Source organism: Cinclus cinclus, chromosome 23 (assembly GCF_963662255.1).
Source record: "Cinclus cinclus chromosome 23, bCinCin1.1, whole genome shotgun sequence".
Classification (NCBI taxonomy): domain Eukaryota; kingdom Metazoa; phylum Chordata; class Aves; order Passeriformes; family Cinclidae; genus Cinclus; species Cinclus cinclus.
This window is the reverse complement of record NC_085068.1, coordinates 3,677,112-3,693,392: the sequence shown is the minus strand read 5'-3', so window position 1 is coordinate 3,693,392 and position 16,281 is coordinate 3,677,112. Positions and strand designations below refer to the sequence as shown.

The 16,281-nt window shown below is 47.6% G+C and overlaps 1 protein-coding gene across 1 annotated transcript; it reads left to right on the top strand.

The window, feature by feature from the left end:
* Positions 1-4,813: 4,813 nt before the first annotated feature.
* Positions 4,814-14,630, top strand: PPIH (peptidylprolyl isomerase H). Its single transcript, XM_062507775.1, has 10 exons — positions 4,814-4,879; positions 5,296-5,360; positions 5,957-5,980; positions 6,474-6,518; positions 6,925-6,967; positions 8,916-9,008; positions 10,536-10,623; positions 11,559-11,599; positions 12,791-12,879; positions 14,443-14,630. Exons 1-9 carry the CDS (start codon positions 4,814-4,816, stop codon positions 12,857-12,859), a joined length of 534 nt encoding a protein of 177 aa, XP_062363759.1. The 3' UTR covers positions 12,860-12,879; positions 14,443-14,630.
* The last annotated feature ends 1,651 nt before the right edge of the window (positions 14,631-16,281 follow it).

Genomic DNA, 16,281 nt, shown 5'->3' with positions numbered 1-16,281 from the left:
TCCCCCAATAAATAGTTTTGCCAAAAACTGAGCATTTCAGCCGATTATTTGCCAGGGGAGTTTGGTACTGCCAAGACTTGAGGGGTGTCCCAGCTTCTCACCCGGGGCTGGCACAGCACTTGGCAAAGGCCTGGCACTTTCCACCCTCGCAGCATGGAGGACCCTACCCCCAGGCTCAACAACAACATAAACTCCAGAAAACTTAAGTTATCTGTTTTTTCCCCTGTAGCAGAGAACATCACATCCCACAAAAAACTTATGTGTAGCTTGTTAACTGGTCAGATAACTCAAACAGGACAAGCTGTCTTGTATAAATTATTTTGGTGCCATGAGATTAACATTAGTCTGGGATCTCCCAACTGCCAATAAACACTTTACTGTTGCGGTGAGATGTGGCAAAATAAGCTGGATTTCTGACTGACAGACACCTCGCTTGACAAACCATAAAAGCTACACCAAACTTTCACAAAGCAAAAGTTTTCTGCACATTTTTCTGGAAATGTGTGTAGTTTCTCCCCAGAACAGGATAATTTCCAATTACTTCTCTGGAGGCTGAGCAAAAGAACTCTTTGTACATAATCATCATCATCTCGGTAGTAAGTTACATTTGACTCCTAATTATTACTATTTCTTTTGCTAGCTTTAATATAGGTACCTTGATATCTTGCACTGTTCTATATAATCTATTAGAAGTTCCTTTAATTTTATTCTTAAGAGTAAGTAACTCTGATTAAAATCTTTCATGTTATCACCTGTCCGTTTAATAAATAACTCATAAATAGACATAATATGCTATCCTTAGAACTTGTGGGCCAGAGGAATTTCTTAAATTTAAGCTGGCAGGGCTTGACTAAAGCTTCCACTCGACCTTTGACATTCCCCAAGCTGGAGTGGGAGCAGCCAGATTCAGCACAGCCAGACCCAGTGATTCCTCTGGTGTATTTCTTGGCCTCGAATGGAGCTGCAGAGGCTCTCCCAGCCTTGGCACTGCCTGTTCCCAAACTACCTGTGGCTTCTCTTGGGTGCTGGTGCCATGGTGTGGCCAGCAGCAGCTCCACTCACCCTCAGCTTCACCACCACCTGCACTGAGCTTCCTGGCTGCACAAAGCAGTCCCAAGACTAGTTGGATATCCCTGCAAGGAGATTTTTGGGGAAGGACAAAACAACCCAAAAGCCACCTCAAAGCCACTGTCAGCAGCAGCTGGTGGTGACTCACTCAGAAGCACTGACCCCAACCAAAACCCAGAGTGGAGGTGACACAGGCATTCAGGACACTCCCCACCAATATCCCCACATAGCATCCTCAAATGCAGCAAGGGCAAACCTTCCCCCACCGCCTGTGGGACCCCCAAAATGAGGGCAGGGAACCCCTCCACCACACCTGAAGCCTCCTAAAAGAGGCCAAGACCCCCAGAGGAAGGGGGAGGACAGAGACACCCCCTGTCCCCAGCACCCCTGGGATCTCTAAATGGAGTGTGCCAGGAAACCAATTTTTTCACCAAAAGAAGGAATAAAAGAGTGCAAACCTACCTGCTTAACCGAACCCCTGTCTCTCTTGCAGAGACATCTCTCCCTGGACGTTGCTCTTGAGACAGCATGAGCTACACACAGGGGAGCTGAGTGTCTCATCCAGCAGCCCTGGAGACCCTGTTCCTGAGATATTTTTTCCCTGAGATCTCTGCATGCTCTTTCAATACAGGTTTACAAAGGTCCCACCTTTCTGCATCATAGGCGGGTGTTCACAAAGGAAGTCTTGAGTTAAACTTTTAAAAACCTTGTCTGTTGTTTCTTGCATGGTCAAACTCTTCATAGAACAACTAGAAACACCCCTTGGGACTGGGTTTGGTTTGATGGTTTTATTGTTTCAATCATAAATGTCAGGTTTAATGGTCAACAGCTCAGTCTTCTGAGCTGTCTCCAGCCTTTGACAGTCACTAGCAGGTTATGCTGGGAAGCTTGGTGACAAGTACTGAACAGATCCCTACAGAAGCCGGGCACTCCAAATGGCAAAGAGTGAGGCAACTGTTGCAATGTTGCAAATGTTGCTACTTTTCAGTCCTCCTCTCTGGAGTTCCCTTTTCTCCATTTTGGCACCGTCCTCCCCTGAGCTCCTGTCACCAGGAGCTCTTTCTCTCCAGGTGGGAACAGCTGAGCAGGTTCCTATGGCCACGTCCCAGCTGCATTTCACAGGAGGTGGAATGTCTGCCTGGCTTCTGCTCAGGTTCTCCCCCTCCTCAGTGTGTGTGGGCTTTCTTCACCTCCTTGATTTCTTGCAGTCTCCTTGTGGCTCCAGGCCTGTCATTTTCTGACACACCTGACATGACACGCAGAAGACTGAAGCAGCACAAGGCTTTGGAAAATAAATCACAGTTTTCCAGACAGATCTGTCCCTTTCAAGCAGTGACTTATCTTTATACTCTCTCAGATGTCCATTTTGCCCCTTTTCTGCTCGCCCTTCTCAGAGAGCACGCATCTGGCAATTTACACAAGCCCAGTTTAGTGCCAGACAGCAAGAGAGAAGAAAGGACCTGTCAATCTGCAGGACAGACAGAACTCACCTGGACAAACAGTCATTCTCTCCTATGACACAAAGCAAAACCCACAGAGAACAGCAACAGGATCAGTAACAGGAGAGAGAGTAAATTCTGAACATCCTTTCACACTTGTTCCTAACTGGCACAGAAAAGTAAATATGTATTTTGGCAGAGAGATGTCTTGAGGCATCACTCATCTTGTACCATTGCCCATTCCTAGCCTGCAAAAGAAGGTATCTTCAGATGAACTGCAGGGGGTTTTAAAGCAAAACCACAGCTGGGACACACTGAAGGACACAATTCACCAATGCAAATTACTGAGCACATTTTCACCTTCAGGAAGCAATAACAGACTCAAAAATTATCTTTTGAGTCATTAACAAATGCCCTGAGAAAACTGTGTGACCAATCATAGGCTGCAGGTGTGGAAATAGATCACTTTTGTTCACCAAAAGCAGGCATTGCCGTTTTGGCCTTTCAGCGGCACAAAAGTGTTCTGTGCCAGCCCAGTTCTGTATGAGCTGAATCAGGGCTGATCTTCATACTGGAGCCTTCTCTTGCCACAAGGAAAGCGTAAGGCCCAGCTACAGCACTGACTGTGCTCAGACAGCTGCACTCAGCTACTGTGTGCATACATAACAATTTCCAAATCAGGATTCTTGTCCAGGAAAGGTTTCTTTCCAAGCAGAAAAGTTGCAGTGCACTCATTTATATACCTTGCTCATCTTCCAGAGAAAGCATGACTTCAGCTCAAGCACAGTCAGGACATTGAAGGATGTCCTGTAGACCTCTCAAAGGTCATGTTCAGCTAATCAAACCTTGAAAACAAGCACAGACCTAACTGTTGCAATCATGGAATTAGTGGGAAAGACCCTGAAGATTGAGACCAACTGCTCCCCCACCACTGTCCAGGCCACCATGTCCCCAAGTGCCACATACACACAGCTTTTAAACTCTTTTAGGGATGGGGACTCCACCAGTACTCCGGACACTGTGCCAAGGCTGGACAAGCCTTTCCACACAGATTGTTACTGAATTCAGACCTGAACCTCCCCTGCAACAATTTGAGACCAGCCCTTCTTGTCCTGTCCTTTGTTCCCTGGGAGCGGAGCCCGACCCTCACATGACTGCATCCTCCTGCCAGGGAGTTGTGGAGAAAGTCCCCTCGAGCCTTCTTTTCTCCAGGCTGAGTCCTCCCAGTTCCCTCAGCTGCCCCAGACCCTTCCCCAATTCCATTCTCTTCTCTGGACGTTCTCCAGCCCCGTAATGTCTATTTTGGAGCGAAGCACTCAGGAGCGGAGGTACCTCACCACAGGTCACTGCCCTGGTTCCACTGGGCACGCTGCGGCAGGCACAGCCCAGCAGGGCTCACCTTCAGCCGGAGCGGGTCAGTGAAATGAACGGGCAGGGCAGCGCTCTGCGCTGGGGACCCCGAGCTCCCCGGGCAGGATGGAGCTCCGGACACCCCGGACACGGTCTGGACACCCCCGGACACGGTCTGGACACCCCGGACACGGTCTGGACACCCCCGGACACGGTCTGGACACCCCGGACACGGTCTGGACACCCCCGGACACCCCGGACACGGTCTGGACACCCCGGACACCCCCGGACACGGTCTGGACACCCCCGGACACTCTGGACACCCCCGGACACGGTCTGGACACCCCGGACACGGTCTGGACACCCCCGGACACGGTCTGGACACCCCCGGACACCCCGGACACGGTCTGGACACCCCGGACACCCCGGACACGGTCTGGACACCCCCGGACACGGTCTGGACACCCCCGGACACCCCGGACATGGTCTGGACACCCCGGACACCCCCGGACACGGTCTGGACACCCCCGGACACGGTCTGGACACCCCCGGACACCCCGGACACGGTCTGGACACCCCGGACACGGTCTGGACACCCCCGGACACCCCGGACATGGTCTGGACACCCCGGACACCCCGGACACCCCTGGACACTCCCGGACACGGTCTGGACACCCCGGACACGGTCTGGACACCCCCGGACACCCCGGACACGGTCTGGACACCTCGGACACCCCCGGACACGGTCTGGACACTCAGGACACCCCCGGACACCCCGGACACTCTGGACACCCCGGACACGGTTTGGACACCCCGGACACGGTCTGGACACCCCCGACACGGTTTGGACACCCCCGGACACCCCGGACACTGCAGCCGTTCCGGACACCCCCTCACGCCGCCCGGCCCCGTCCCGCCTCCCGCCGCCATTTCCGCTTCCTGCAGCGCTATCCGCGATGTCGGCGCTGGCGGCGAATCCCAACAACCCCGTGGTTTTCTTCGATGTCACCATCGGCGGGCAGGTGGGGGTACCCCAGAGCGGGGACGGACTGCGGGGATAACTGGGTGTCGGAGTGCTGTGGGGATGAGAGAGCACGGGCGGTGCCGGGGGCTCCGCGTGGGGCTCGCCCTGGAAGCGCTGTGAGGGGCGGTGCGGGCGGGGAGCGGGGCTGAGGGCTCTCTGTGCCCGTGAGGAGCAGGGCTGCGTCTGGAGGGGCCTGGAGGGATGGGGATGGACGGGGGTGAACGAGGACACTGGGTCTGTAGGAGTGGCCGGGGTCGGGTGGTAGGGGTGGGTGTGTGTGTGTCTCTGTGTCTCTGTGTGTCTCTGTGTGTCTGTGTGTGTGTCTGTATGTGTGTGTGTCTGTCTATGTCTGTGTGTCTGTCTGTGTGTGTCTGTGAGGGACCTGCAACACTCACCTGGCCCCCATCTCCTCAGGAGGTCGGCCGCATGAAGATCGAGCTGTTCGCAGATGTTGTGCCCAAAACAGCTGAGAACTTCAGGTAATGAGCAGCTATCGTTCCTGCGGCTCAGCCTGAACTGGAGCTGCAGAGGCTTTCTGGTGAAGGAGTGGGTTTTGGTGGCAAAGTGATTCACCTGGTTTGTGTCTCACTGCTTCACCTGGTTTATGTCTCTCTGTGTTCTCAGAGATGCTGTGTGGCATCCTGGTGTCTCAGGGGACCCTGGCTGCCTGGAAGGGGTCCTCCTCTGCTTCCTCTGCGAAGCCTCCTGATTTGCTCCGTGCCTTTAGAACAGGCAGTGCCTTGTGCTGTTGTGGCCACCAAGTTCTGCCATCAACTGAGGGGTGCACCATGTGAAATCCCACTTCATCAGAGGGATGGACATACCCTGGTCTCTGTCAAACACAGTGCCTGCCCCACATTCACTGTCTCTTACAACCTTGGTATTAGCTCTCTGACCTCCTCACCACAAAGAGCACAGAAAATATTTTGAAATGGCATGGGGAAGGACTTGCCATTTCCTGTTCCTGCTTCTCTTGGGAACATCTCTGACACAATAAGGAAAATCCTGTGCACCAGTTGATGTGGCCCTCAAAGTTCACGTGTACCTAACACTCTGCTCTCTTTTTGTTTGCCAGGCAGTTTTGTACAGGTGAATTCAGGTAAGTGGATTATGCCTTTTAAGTGTCCCACTGGAGAAACAGGGCTGGGTGAGGGAGAAAGGGTTTGTCTTGAACTTTTTCATGTCGTACCAGTACAAAATGGAAATCTGTTCTGAGGAAATTGTGAGGGGCTTGGAGACTCACAGAGATGGCAGGTTTCCCTTTTTGATATGACTTTTTTTGTGCCCAGGTGGCTCTGAAAAGCCCTGTCTGCAAAGCCCACCTGCTCATGCTGCACATTGCAGTGGGATCCTGTGAAGATGATGGTGTGGGTGTTGCAGGGAACAGAGTAGTTTCTTGTGTCTTGTGCAGAGCCCATTGAGACTTTTTTTTTTTCCTCCAACATAAGCAGCTGGGAGACTGCAGCACTTGGTTGTATTTCAAGGCAGCTGTTGATGTGTAGGGAAACCCTTTGGGACTCTGAATTGCTGGGAGAATTTTGTGTTGGGATATCCATCAGGTTGCAGTAATTCTCCTTTTCACTTCCTTACAGGAAAGATGGTGTCCCTATAGGTTATAAAGGAAGCACTTTCCACAGGTAAACCATCTACTGTTGTTTAGACACTAAACAGCAGCCTGAACCACACCTTGTGACCTGTCTTGAGCTAGTAGTTGTGTTGGAGACAATTGTGGATCATGGCTAATGTAATTTTGGGGCTTTGGAGGACCTGGGGATGCTGCCCTCCCCACTGGGAGGAATCCCCTGTTTCTGCTGTGCTGTGGCAGGTACAGCATCTATCACCTAATCACTATCCCTGGTCAAATCATTGAGTCCTAAATGACCTCATATCAACCACTAATTAATATTTGTTGTAGATTTTAGGCTGCAGCATTCATAGACCGTTAACTTCTATTGCACAGCAAGGCAGAACCCCTTTTCACCTTACACTGAGCTTCCTGAGACCTTTGGCCACTGAGAACTAAGTGTTGTTTTACTTCTTTAGGGTAATAAAGGATTTCATGATCCAAGGAGGTGACTTCGTAAATGTATGTACTCCTGTACTCTTTTTGTCCTTTTCCTCTATGGTATAACATTCTACTGTTTCCAAGGGTCTGCTGATTTGTGGGATCTCTTTCTTTCTTGAGGTATCCAGTAGTAACTGGAGGTGTTCTCATAGCATTGCTGCCATCTTACTGCAACAGAACACTTGAAAACAAATCTGGAGCCTTTGGTGAACACACATTCTTCCCAAAATATTTTCTCTCTACAATAGCCTGGCAATACCCTGGAAGCTTTCAAATCTTGAAAATTTTTTTTTTGCCTTGTTTTCCTTCCCCCTTCTGTTGTCCTCCTCCAGACAAAAACCTCTACGACTTTCAATTCATATTGTAGATAGAACCTAAGTATGGTACCCAGTGTGTAATGTAAGATGTAATTTAAATCAAAACTAGCCTTTTGTTACTAAATTGTCCCAAAATAGAAAAGACTTTGTGCCTGCCATGGTGGTCATGCTCTGACATGGGATAAGCAGAATATGACTAAGGCTGAAGGGCCACAGGATCTCTTCACTGTTCTAGGACCCAGTAAAATTATTTTATTTTTGGAAATGTTTCAAAATATGAGGGTAACAATAAAGCTTTTTTAATGTAAAACTTGGTTGTATGAAAGAATCTGAGAGAAATGACCACACAGCAGACGATTCAGCAACACCAAACTCTGAGGTGGTTGCTAATTGTGACACTGCTCAGATGTCCCAGTGTGCTGTATTACTTCCACTGCATCTCAACAAGCTTTACAGATTGCTCCAGTATTTGGAATTTATATCTTACATTTATTACAAAGCCACTTGGGGAGCAAGCACAGTCACACTGCCCCTGAGCCAAAAGTTTAAATTAACTACAGAGAGCAGGAGGAAAAGGAACAAGGGCTGGGCAAGTAGAGGAAAAGATGTGGAGCTGCATGTGGTATATTACTGGTATCTTAATGTTCTATTAAATTTGGCCTAATGAAGATCATGTATGCTAAGCAGAAAGGCAGTGAAGGGAGACAAGTTGTAGCAAGGCAGAAGAAATGGGTCTGAAGTGACACAGAAAGGGAAGCTCAACACAGAAATGGAATTAACGGTCACAATAGTAAATTTAAGTGACTATACCAGAGATACTCGTTTGAATTGCTTCAGCAGCTTTTCCTGGAGAGTTCCTCACTGCAGCATATTTAAGGACCCTGTTGAAGGTCCCTGCTCAGTCCTTTTGTCATAATTCAGGAACATCTCTGCAAGGCTGAACCCAAGGGTAGGGTGGCCTTTCAGCAGTCCCTCAAGTCAGTGTGTCTGACATGAACCATCTGCCAGGCTTCTGCAGAGTTCTGAACTTGTGGGCTGTCAGAGCTCACAACCTGCTGTCATAGCCTCTGCTGCTTTCATTGTAAGTGTCCTGAGATCTGAGTGCTTGAGCTTGTAGTTAAGCACAAGACGTCTGGACTTAGTGGAAAGTACAGCACAAAGTAGAAAATCTTTATTTTAGAAACTGTCCATGCAGGACAGAGAGATTGCTATCCTATTTCTGGTAAAATCACAGAAAATAAGGTGAAATACATAAACCCACGGTAAGCCAACGTTTGCCATGCCACAACTTTTGCCTTCTTTGTCACATACTTCTGTGTCTCCTCCCTTTTCCCTTCCAAGTCCTCATGGGTCTGTACCAAGGAATCTTTAGCCTCCACTTCACTCTGGGTGGCTTGGACTTAAACTTACCATCTCCATGGGCTTCTGCCAACATATATGCTGAACTGTGTAGTTAGAAACCAGTTCCTGTTCTTGTTCAGAAATGAAACACTGAATGTGTTCACTGCTGGTGTAAGTAAATGGCAATACAAAACATCCATTTTGCCCTTTCCTCTTGCTTGGAGATTTAAAATTAATTTTTAAATTAAATTGTTCTGTAGCAGTTGCTACGGGACAAATGCTGTGGCTGACTGGGTACCTCTCTCATGCAGGGAGATGGCACTGGTGTAGCCAGTATATATAGGGGTCCTTTTGCAGATGAAAACTTCAAGCTGAAACACTCTGCTCCTGGGCTTCTTTCTATGGTGAGTATAAAATAATGAGATTATGGACTAAAAAGCTTTTGGTACTTTCTCTGTGCCCTTTTCCTAAGCGGGTACAGTATTTGCTGGACAACAGAATCTCTGCCATTGGGTATAAGGTTTGCTTTGTAACTACTAGTCAAGCAGCTACTTATGGGTTAATATGTTGAGTAACACAGTAGACCTGATCCTGCAGCATCCTTTCTTTGCTGCCTGTTGGAGCTCTGGCACAGGCTTGGCTTGACTGCTTTCAGAAGAGCTTGATTCTTACAGTTTTCATACAGTGGTGAGTTGGTGGTGTTTTCTTCTTTACTGATACTGTTATCAAACACTGACCTTGGCAAGGATGAAACAGAGAGATCTGGGAGTTCCAAAGCCACAGCAGTGTTACCATGGTATCTTTTAAAACAGACCTTCCTATTCAACATAGTAGGAGAAACTGCAACCATTGCACATTGTCTCGTAGGAACAATGCCCTGACTTTTGGAACAGAAAGCAAACGGAGCCAGTGGTTCAGTGTTCCTATCCACAACTGCTTCTTCCTCAGCTCTTTCAGCTGCTCTGCCCTTAAAACTACTTGCTTAGGACATTTCATCATTTGGGTTAGTTATTCATCCACGTTGAAAACATGGCCCAAAATGAGGTGTCAGGGCACAGCTAAGCAGCTAGTGTACTGTGGTGTGAGAGAAGGAATTCACTCCAGTATTGCCAGCTTTGTGTTAAAGTGGCATGGCTCTGAAGTCATTATACTGGGTCAAACCATGAATCCCAGGAACCATGAATACCAGCTGAATCCTTTTGAAGCTGGCTCACATTAACTAGAAAGCCAAAATGACCCTGTCCTTTGCAGTCCTTTAGCTGCAAAACTTGACCAGTTTACTCATCAAGACAGAAACTTGTTTTAGTAGCTCCTGGCTGTCAATATTGCAGGTGGCCTTCAGTGTTGCAGAGATGTTTTCTCAACAGAGTGCAAATGCTCTGGGTTTTGTATTTGGGTGTGAATAAAATTTCACATCTGAATCCCACAGTGCCTGTGAGTCCTGTGCCAATACAGCTGTTACTTTTCTCATCATGATCATTGACAATTTTTAATTTTTATTCTGAGGAAACCTCCCCAAAACCAGAAATCAGCTGGGGTTTTTTTCTTGCCCTGGTTTCTGGTGTTCAGTTTTCTTCAGGGTAATGCTGCAGCCAATAAATACTTGTCACCAAAAAGTTCAGCCTTTTTTCAGGAGTGTGCTCTCGAGCCTGGACTTCGGCACAGCCTTGTATTGAACACACCTTTGTAGACAATAATAAATAGTTGGTGACATGGCTCTTGCGTGTTCTGGTGTGACCAGAGGTGGTGACATGCTACATCCCAGCACAGGGTGCTGTCCTGCAGATGTGTATATTATTTCCTTTGGTTTGTCTAGCAATAAGCGAAAAATATTACAGTCTTGAGCAACACCTCTTCTTTTTGTGTCTGCCTTCAGTTTTGGCCAGTCTGAAATGGTATGCTTTCTGTATTTTGCCATTCCCAACCCCCAGGCAAACAGTGGTCCGAGTACCAACGGCTGCCAGTTCTTCATCACGTGCTCCAAGTGTGATTGGTTGGATGGGAAACACGTTGTGTTTGGTGAGTACCTGCAGTGAGAGTCTTGGAGTGCCAGCTCACAGACATCCCTGCAGGGCAGCTGTTAAAATAAATAGTGAGAATCAGAATCTTCTGAACTGGGAGGGGATCAAAGCGATCATCAGGACCACTTCTGTGCCTGAGAACGTTATTGAAATTCTCTGGGAGCTCTGGAAGCCTTGGGGCTGTGATCATTCCCTGGGGTGCCTGCTCAGTGCCCAACCACCTCTGGGTATGGCCTGCTCCTTCTTCCCTCCTAGCTTGTGCTATCTGAGGAATCTGGGCAACCCGCTACTGTAATGGATCACTGTTGAAATTAATCATTTTTTCACAGGTTAGCTTTAATCCAAATCAGTGTTCAGTGGAACTTCAGATGGAAGTCCGAGTTGAAGTGGTTCTATTTCTTCAATGACCTCATTGATCTTCCTGAGGTCATGGAGCTATCTCCGTGAATTGGAAGTTTTCTTGTGGATAACAAACACCGGAGAATTCCAGAGACTATTTATACTGTATTTGTACACAAATCTTTGTGCCAGCGCAGAAGGCACAGATGAATGGAAGGATTCCTTTCTTCTCCATTACCAGCAGAGTTTTGGACAGTAATTCTGTGAAACCATATCTGCTAACTTGCCTTTACTGCTGGTTGAACTGTAGGAGTTCCAAGCCAGTATTATAGTGGTCTCAAACCCCAAATTTCTACACATACCACCCCTGTGATGGGAAAAGGCACTTAATCTGTGCTGAGTGTGGAGAATGTTTGAAAAGGGGATTGTTTACTTTATGAGTTTAGAGATCAGTAACAGATCCTGAAGCGCCCAATAGCTACCCTATAGCACAGGGCTTTTCAGGAAGGACAAAAATTCATGTACCTGTGATGAGTGGGGGGGAATAAAAGGGGAAAATAGCCATATTGAAGTGGATGCATTTTCTCATTCTAGGTAAAATTGTCGATGGGCTGTTGGTCATGAGAAAAATTGAAGTAAGTTTGAATATGGCTACGTCCCTGTGAATGTCTGCACTGGAAAGTCATGTACAGGATTAAGTAGGGTTGTCCTGTTCTCTCCTGCTCTCTGTTTACAGGATACCACGGAATACCAGTATTGATAATGGGCATCATCAGTTGTCATCATTATAATGTAGCAGGAAATCTGTTGAAGCACAGGCTGTCATATGAGCTGGCTTTGGAAATGTTAGGATCTTGTGATTGTCATAGTCTCTGAGCTGGATTGTGTTCTTGGCTTTATTTGCTTTGCATTTGTTCAGGAGACTGAATTAAAAAGTTGTTCCAGCAGCAGCTCAGACAAGAATGTAAAGCATCTCACTTTTTTGCCATTGCCTGGGATTATTCAGTGGATGCAAAATCATCAGTTCTGCTGATCCATGATCAGCATGTTTAATAAGAAAAATTAAACTAATCTCCTGATGGGCTTCCAGGAGCTGAAGATAAATACAGTCCGAGTGATAATTGCTGCCAACATTAGGCCTGGGTGTCATGGCAGGATAATGAGTAGATTTAACAAATAGCAGCAAGTTCTCTGAGACATCCAGCATTGATTCCATGACACACATGGAATAATGTGCATAAGGGCTTCTAATCTAGAAAGCAGGGAAAACACAGAGCTGTTGGGCTTGGAGAAGAGGTCACATGGAAGGAGTTGTACAGCATAGTGTAGTCTGCTGGAGGGCTGTGGTGAGCCTGCTTTGGGTATCAGTGCAGTGAGACCAAAGTAAAGAAAATTATTGATTTGGAGACCAGCTGAGTCCGGCCCATCAGGAGGTTCAGAATGAGGGTTGCTTTGCTACTGTCTCTTTTCTTGTATGAACACAAGTTGGTTTTGCTTGTAGCAGCTGCTTTTAGTATCAAAGCCAGAGCAGCCTCAAGTATCTTCATGGGGAGCTCTCCAGTTTTTGCTCTGTTCCTCCCCTCCAGTTCAAAGGACCAGCCTCTCGTCTGTGTCCCAAACCTCTGCTTACAGAGAGAATTCACCAGCTTATGGTTGGGCCTGTTGCCAAATGTGTAATGGTGCTTTTCTGTTCCTCAGAGTTGTGTCTGGAATTCCCTGTTCCTCATGTTACAGAGATATCTCTTAGCCAGTCATCCAGTACCTGTCACTGCCTGGGTTTGCTGTGCTTTTATAAATTTTAATGTTCTGTATTTGTTTGTCCCCAGAATGTGCCTACGGGTCCCAATAACAAACCCAAGTTGCCAGTTGTGATTTCTCAGTGTGGGGAAATGTGAAGCAAGGAAAGAGCAATGTGGTAAGTCTCAGTCTTCACAGGCACAGTGCTCTGAACTCTGGGCTGTTCTGATTCTTACTTTTCTCTTGACTTATTTTCACATTCCTTTGAACCTGCAGAGAGCTGTCTCAGCTCAGTGAAACACCAGAAAGTGCTTCTCTAACAGTGTTCATTTTTTGCCAGCTGAAGTCCCAAAACTGGCTTCCCTCCAAGCTGCACAAACACCAGAGGCAGCACAGCAGGGATAAGATTTTGCAGCTGCAGTTGAGAGGAGATGGGTTTGTGGGAACTTTTTCTTGGATTGGGTTAGGTTGTCTTGAAGCCTCGATTCTATAAAGTGGATGAAAGGGAATTGAAGCAGTAATCCATCTGGCATTACCCAGGCAGTCTAGTTGGTGGGAGGCCTTGCTTTGACCTGCAGATTGGAGAACTTTCCAACAGCTACAAAAGGCAGAGTATCCATGGATGGGACAGGCAGGGATCAAGAAAAGGAGAGGAGAAAGGGAGGCCTTGAGCCTCCTTGCTCAGTACAGCTGTAGGACCAACACCACTGAAGGACCAAGGAATTACCATTTTACATAGTCTTACCTTAATTTGAAAAAAGTACCACTATCCTTATCTGAAGGGAGATGTTTCCACTGTTTACTGTTATTCAGGCTTCATTTGGGTTAAACCAATAGTGTCTCAGGCTAACATACTGTTTCCATATGTCTGCTCACTTTACTGTAAAAACCACAGGTATTTAAACAAATCTGTTTAGATTTCAGTGTGTTGGGCTGCAGCTTGTCAAAAACCTACTGCATTAGTGTTTTGGGTGCTGATTTTTTCCAAATTTCAGGAGGCAACTGACAAAAGCACATACCCACAATTTTTGACCTTCCATTAAATGATATCCAAAGGCAACTGGAATTGCCCACAATGTTCCCTCTTTTGTAAAAAAGTCTTAGAGACCTGCAGCACTTCAGACTCTTGGGAGCTCTTGCCATTTGATGAAGTGACAACAGGGAATGTAATCATTCTTCCATTCCCCTGGTACTTCTGGTGGCATTTTTTTAAAAAAAGCCTACTAGCAAGGCTGTCCCTTTTCTTGCAGGGTTGGGTTCCCTTTAGGGTTGTCTTCAGGCCCAGACTTTCTTTTTATTTCAGTTTGGACTACAGGATCTCTGGCTAATGCCCAGCTTGGGCCTGGAAGCCTTTCATTTGTAGGTACAAGGCTCACTTATTTCCCAGCCAGGTCTTAGGAACAGCCTTGCTGCACCCTCATGTCTCTCATCTGACTGGGGACGAGAAAAGCTTTTGCACTGCCTGATGTCAGACAGCCACATCAGCTACTTGTCAAGATCCTTGAAAATCAGCTGAGAGAAACAGGCACTGTTGCTTTTAACTTCAGATGTGGCTGCCTGGCAGGCAGACTCAGGAGGGCTCCTGACTTCTCTGGATGATGAGAACTGGTGTGTGTAGCTACTGGCATGCACTTAAAATCGCTGTGTGGCCCCCTGTGCTGTCACTGCACACCCTGGCTGTTGTAGGATCTGTTAGGAAAGGGCTGTCCAGCATTTCAGACCTATTTCTTCTTCCTTTCAGTGTTCCTTTGCTGGTGATTAGGCCTGTGCTGACTCCATGCAATTCCAATTCCAGCCAGATCACCCACTGCCCTAGATTTCTCCACAGGCCAGATCCATGCTCTCAAGGTTCTCCTGAAATTATTTAATAATGGGCATCCTTTTTTTAAAACATTTTGAAATGTAAATAAAGATTTTTTTTTAAACATGTACAGTGCACATCAATTAACATTTGTGGGAATGGATGATTCTCCAGGTGAGAAGGACAGTAACATCTTCAGCAGCACGCATTATCCCAGGCTGGTTCAGTCAGGGGCATTTACTTCATGGTATTGAGTAAAGGAAGAGGTGAAAAGAGCTTGGCAGAGCTTTGGTACACCAGCTCTTTCACTTGGCAGGTAACTATGACTGCCTGGCTGGCAGAAGGGTTCTTAGTATCTTGGGAATCTCCAGAACCTTTGTGTGTAGAGCCTTACTGAGGCAGGAGGAATTGCTGTAGCACAGACTCCATCACTGTCAGTGCTGTGCTCTGAGGAGAGTTCTGATGTAAACAAGTGTGTTTCAGCCTTCCCCTAGCACATGGTAGCACCAGGCCATCGAGCTGGGCTTCACCTGGGTACTTAAAAATGTGTTGGAGCAGGCCTGTCCTGGGAAACACGGAATGGTGATGCTGTAGGAATGAAACTGGGGCTGCTTGTCCTATGCAGTGATGAGAGCACAGCTGAGGGTGCCTTTCTTCTCCCAGAACAGGGCTGGGAGCTTACCCACCTGGCAGGGGACAAGACAGCACCCTGCACAGGACCAGTCCTGTGCTTCTCATTCAGCTGTTCAAAGGTATAGGAGCTGTTAAAAGTTAGGACTGAGTCAGTTCTGCAAGTGCTTCATTCCATGTGGAGAGATCCCATCCCTCCCTGGGCAGCAGCTGTAGGGTGCACTCTGCCTGAGCTGGGCCTTGCCCAGCACTGACATGCTGGAGGAAGCTCCCACAGGCTTGGTTGTGGTCTTTTCTCTCATGGCTCTTTGAAATCCTGGCAGCAGGATTCTGGCTGTCAGGATTCCACTGTCCTCATTACTAGGATTGCACAGCAGCTGAGGATACTCACTTCTCTCTAGCCTGAGGCATATCACTTTATACCTGCAGAACATCAGGTGATAAAAGAAGCACAACACTCCAGTCCTTTCTTCCCCAGCCCCACAAATACTTTGCAGAGGGCAACCTGTCCTGTAAGAGGAGGGTTGAAGATTCTCAGCAGGCTGGCTCAGATGTCTCAGGGAGCTATGCCTGGTAGTGCCGGGCTGAGGTTTGCACTTCTGGCTACGGGCACCCAAATTCACCATTTTTTCACCAGGAAAACCAGTTTATGTCTGGTCCAGGCTCAGCAGTGCTTTTTCAGCCTGATGTATTTATATCATTGCCATCAGCTGGTCTCACTTCCTGCATACAGGGGTCACAGAGCTTCCCCAGATTAATTAAGAGTGGCAAATCCATTAGTACCTCTTTGTTGTTGCAATGGCTAATTACATCCCATTATATTTCCCTTCAACATGGAATGTGCAGGGTTTCAGCTTTCCATCTTGTGTGCCTTATTCATTACCTGCTGGCTGAAAGTGTTCTCAAAGACCACATTTTTGGTTGAATTCCCCCATAATGATGTCACCCCTGTGTTGTATGTAGCAAATCCTGCAATGTCATCCTGTAGAGGAGATGATGGAGCTCCTCTCAGCTCCAGCATCTTCCTCCAGCTGTGGATGCTGCAGCTGGAGATGATGTTTCTGGTGGCCTGTGCATTGCCCTGAGGGTCTGAATTGTGTGCAGGTGCATGGCCCTGAAATCCCCACAGATTTCCTCCCAGAGCTGGAG

Bases quoted from the DNA above. Each gene is read 5' to 3' on its own strand.
- PPIH (XM_062507775.1), top strand. From the start codon at position 4,814: ATGTCGGCGCTGGCGGCGAATCCCAACAACCCCGTGGTTTTCTTCGAT. The intron at 6,519-6,924 runs GTAAACCATCTA...TTACTTCTTTAG, and splicing joins AAAGGAAGCACTTTCCACAG to GGTAATAAAGGATTTCATGA. The intron at 10,624-11,558 runs GTGAGTACCTGC...TTCTCATTCTAG, and splicing joins TGGGAAACACGTTGTGTTTG to GTAAAATTGTCGATGGGCTG.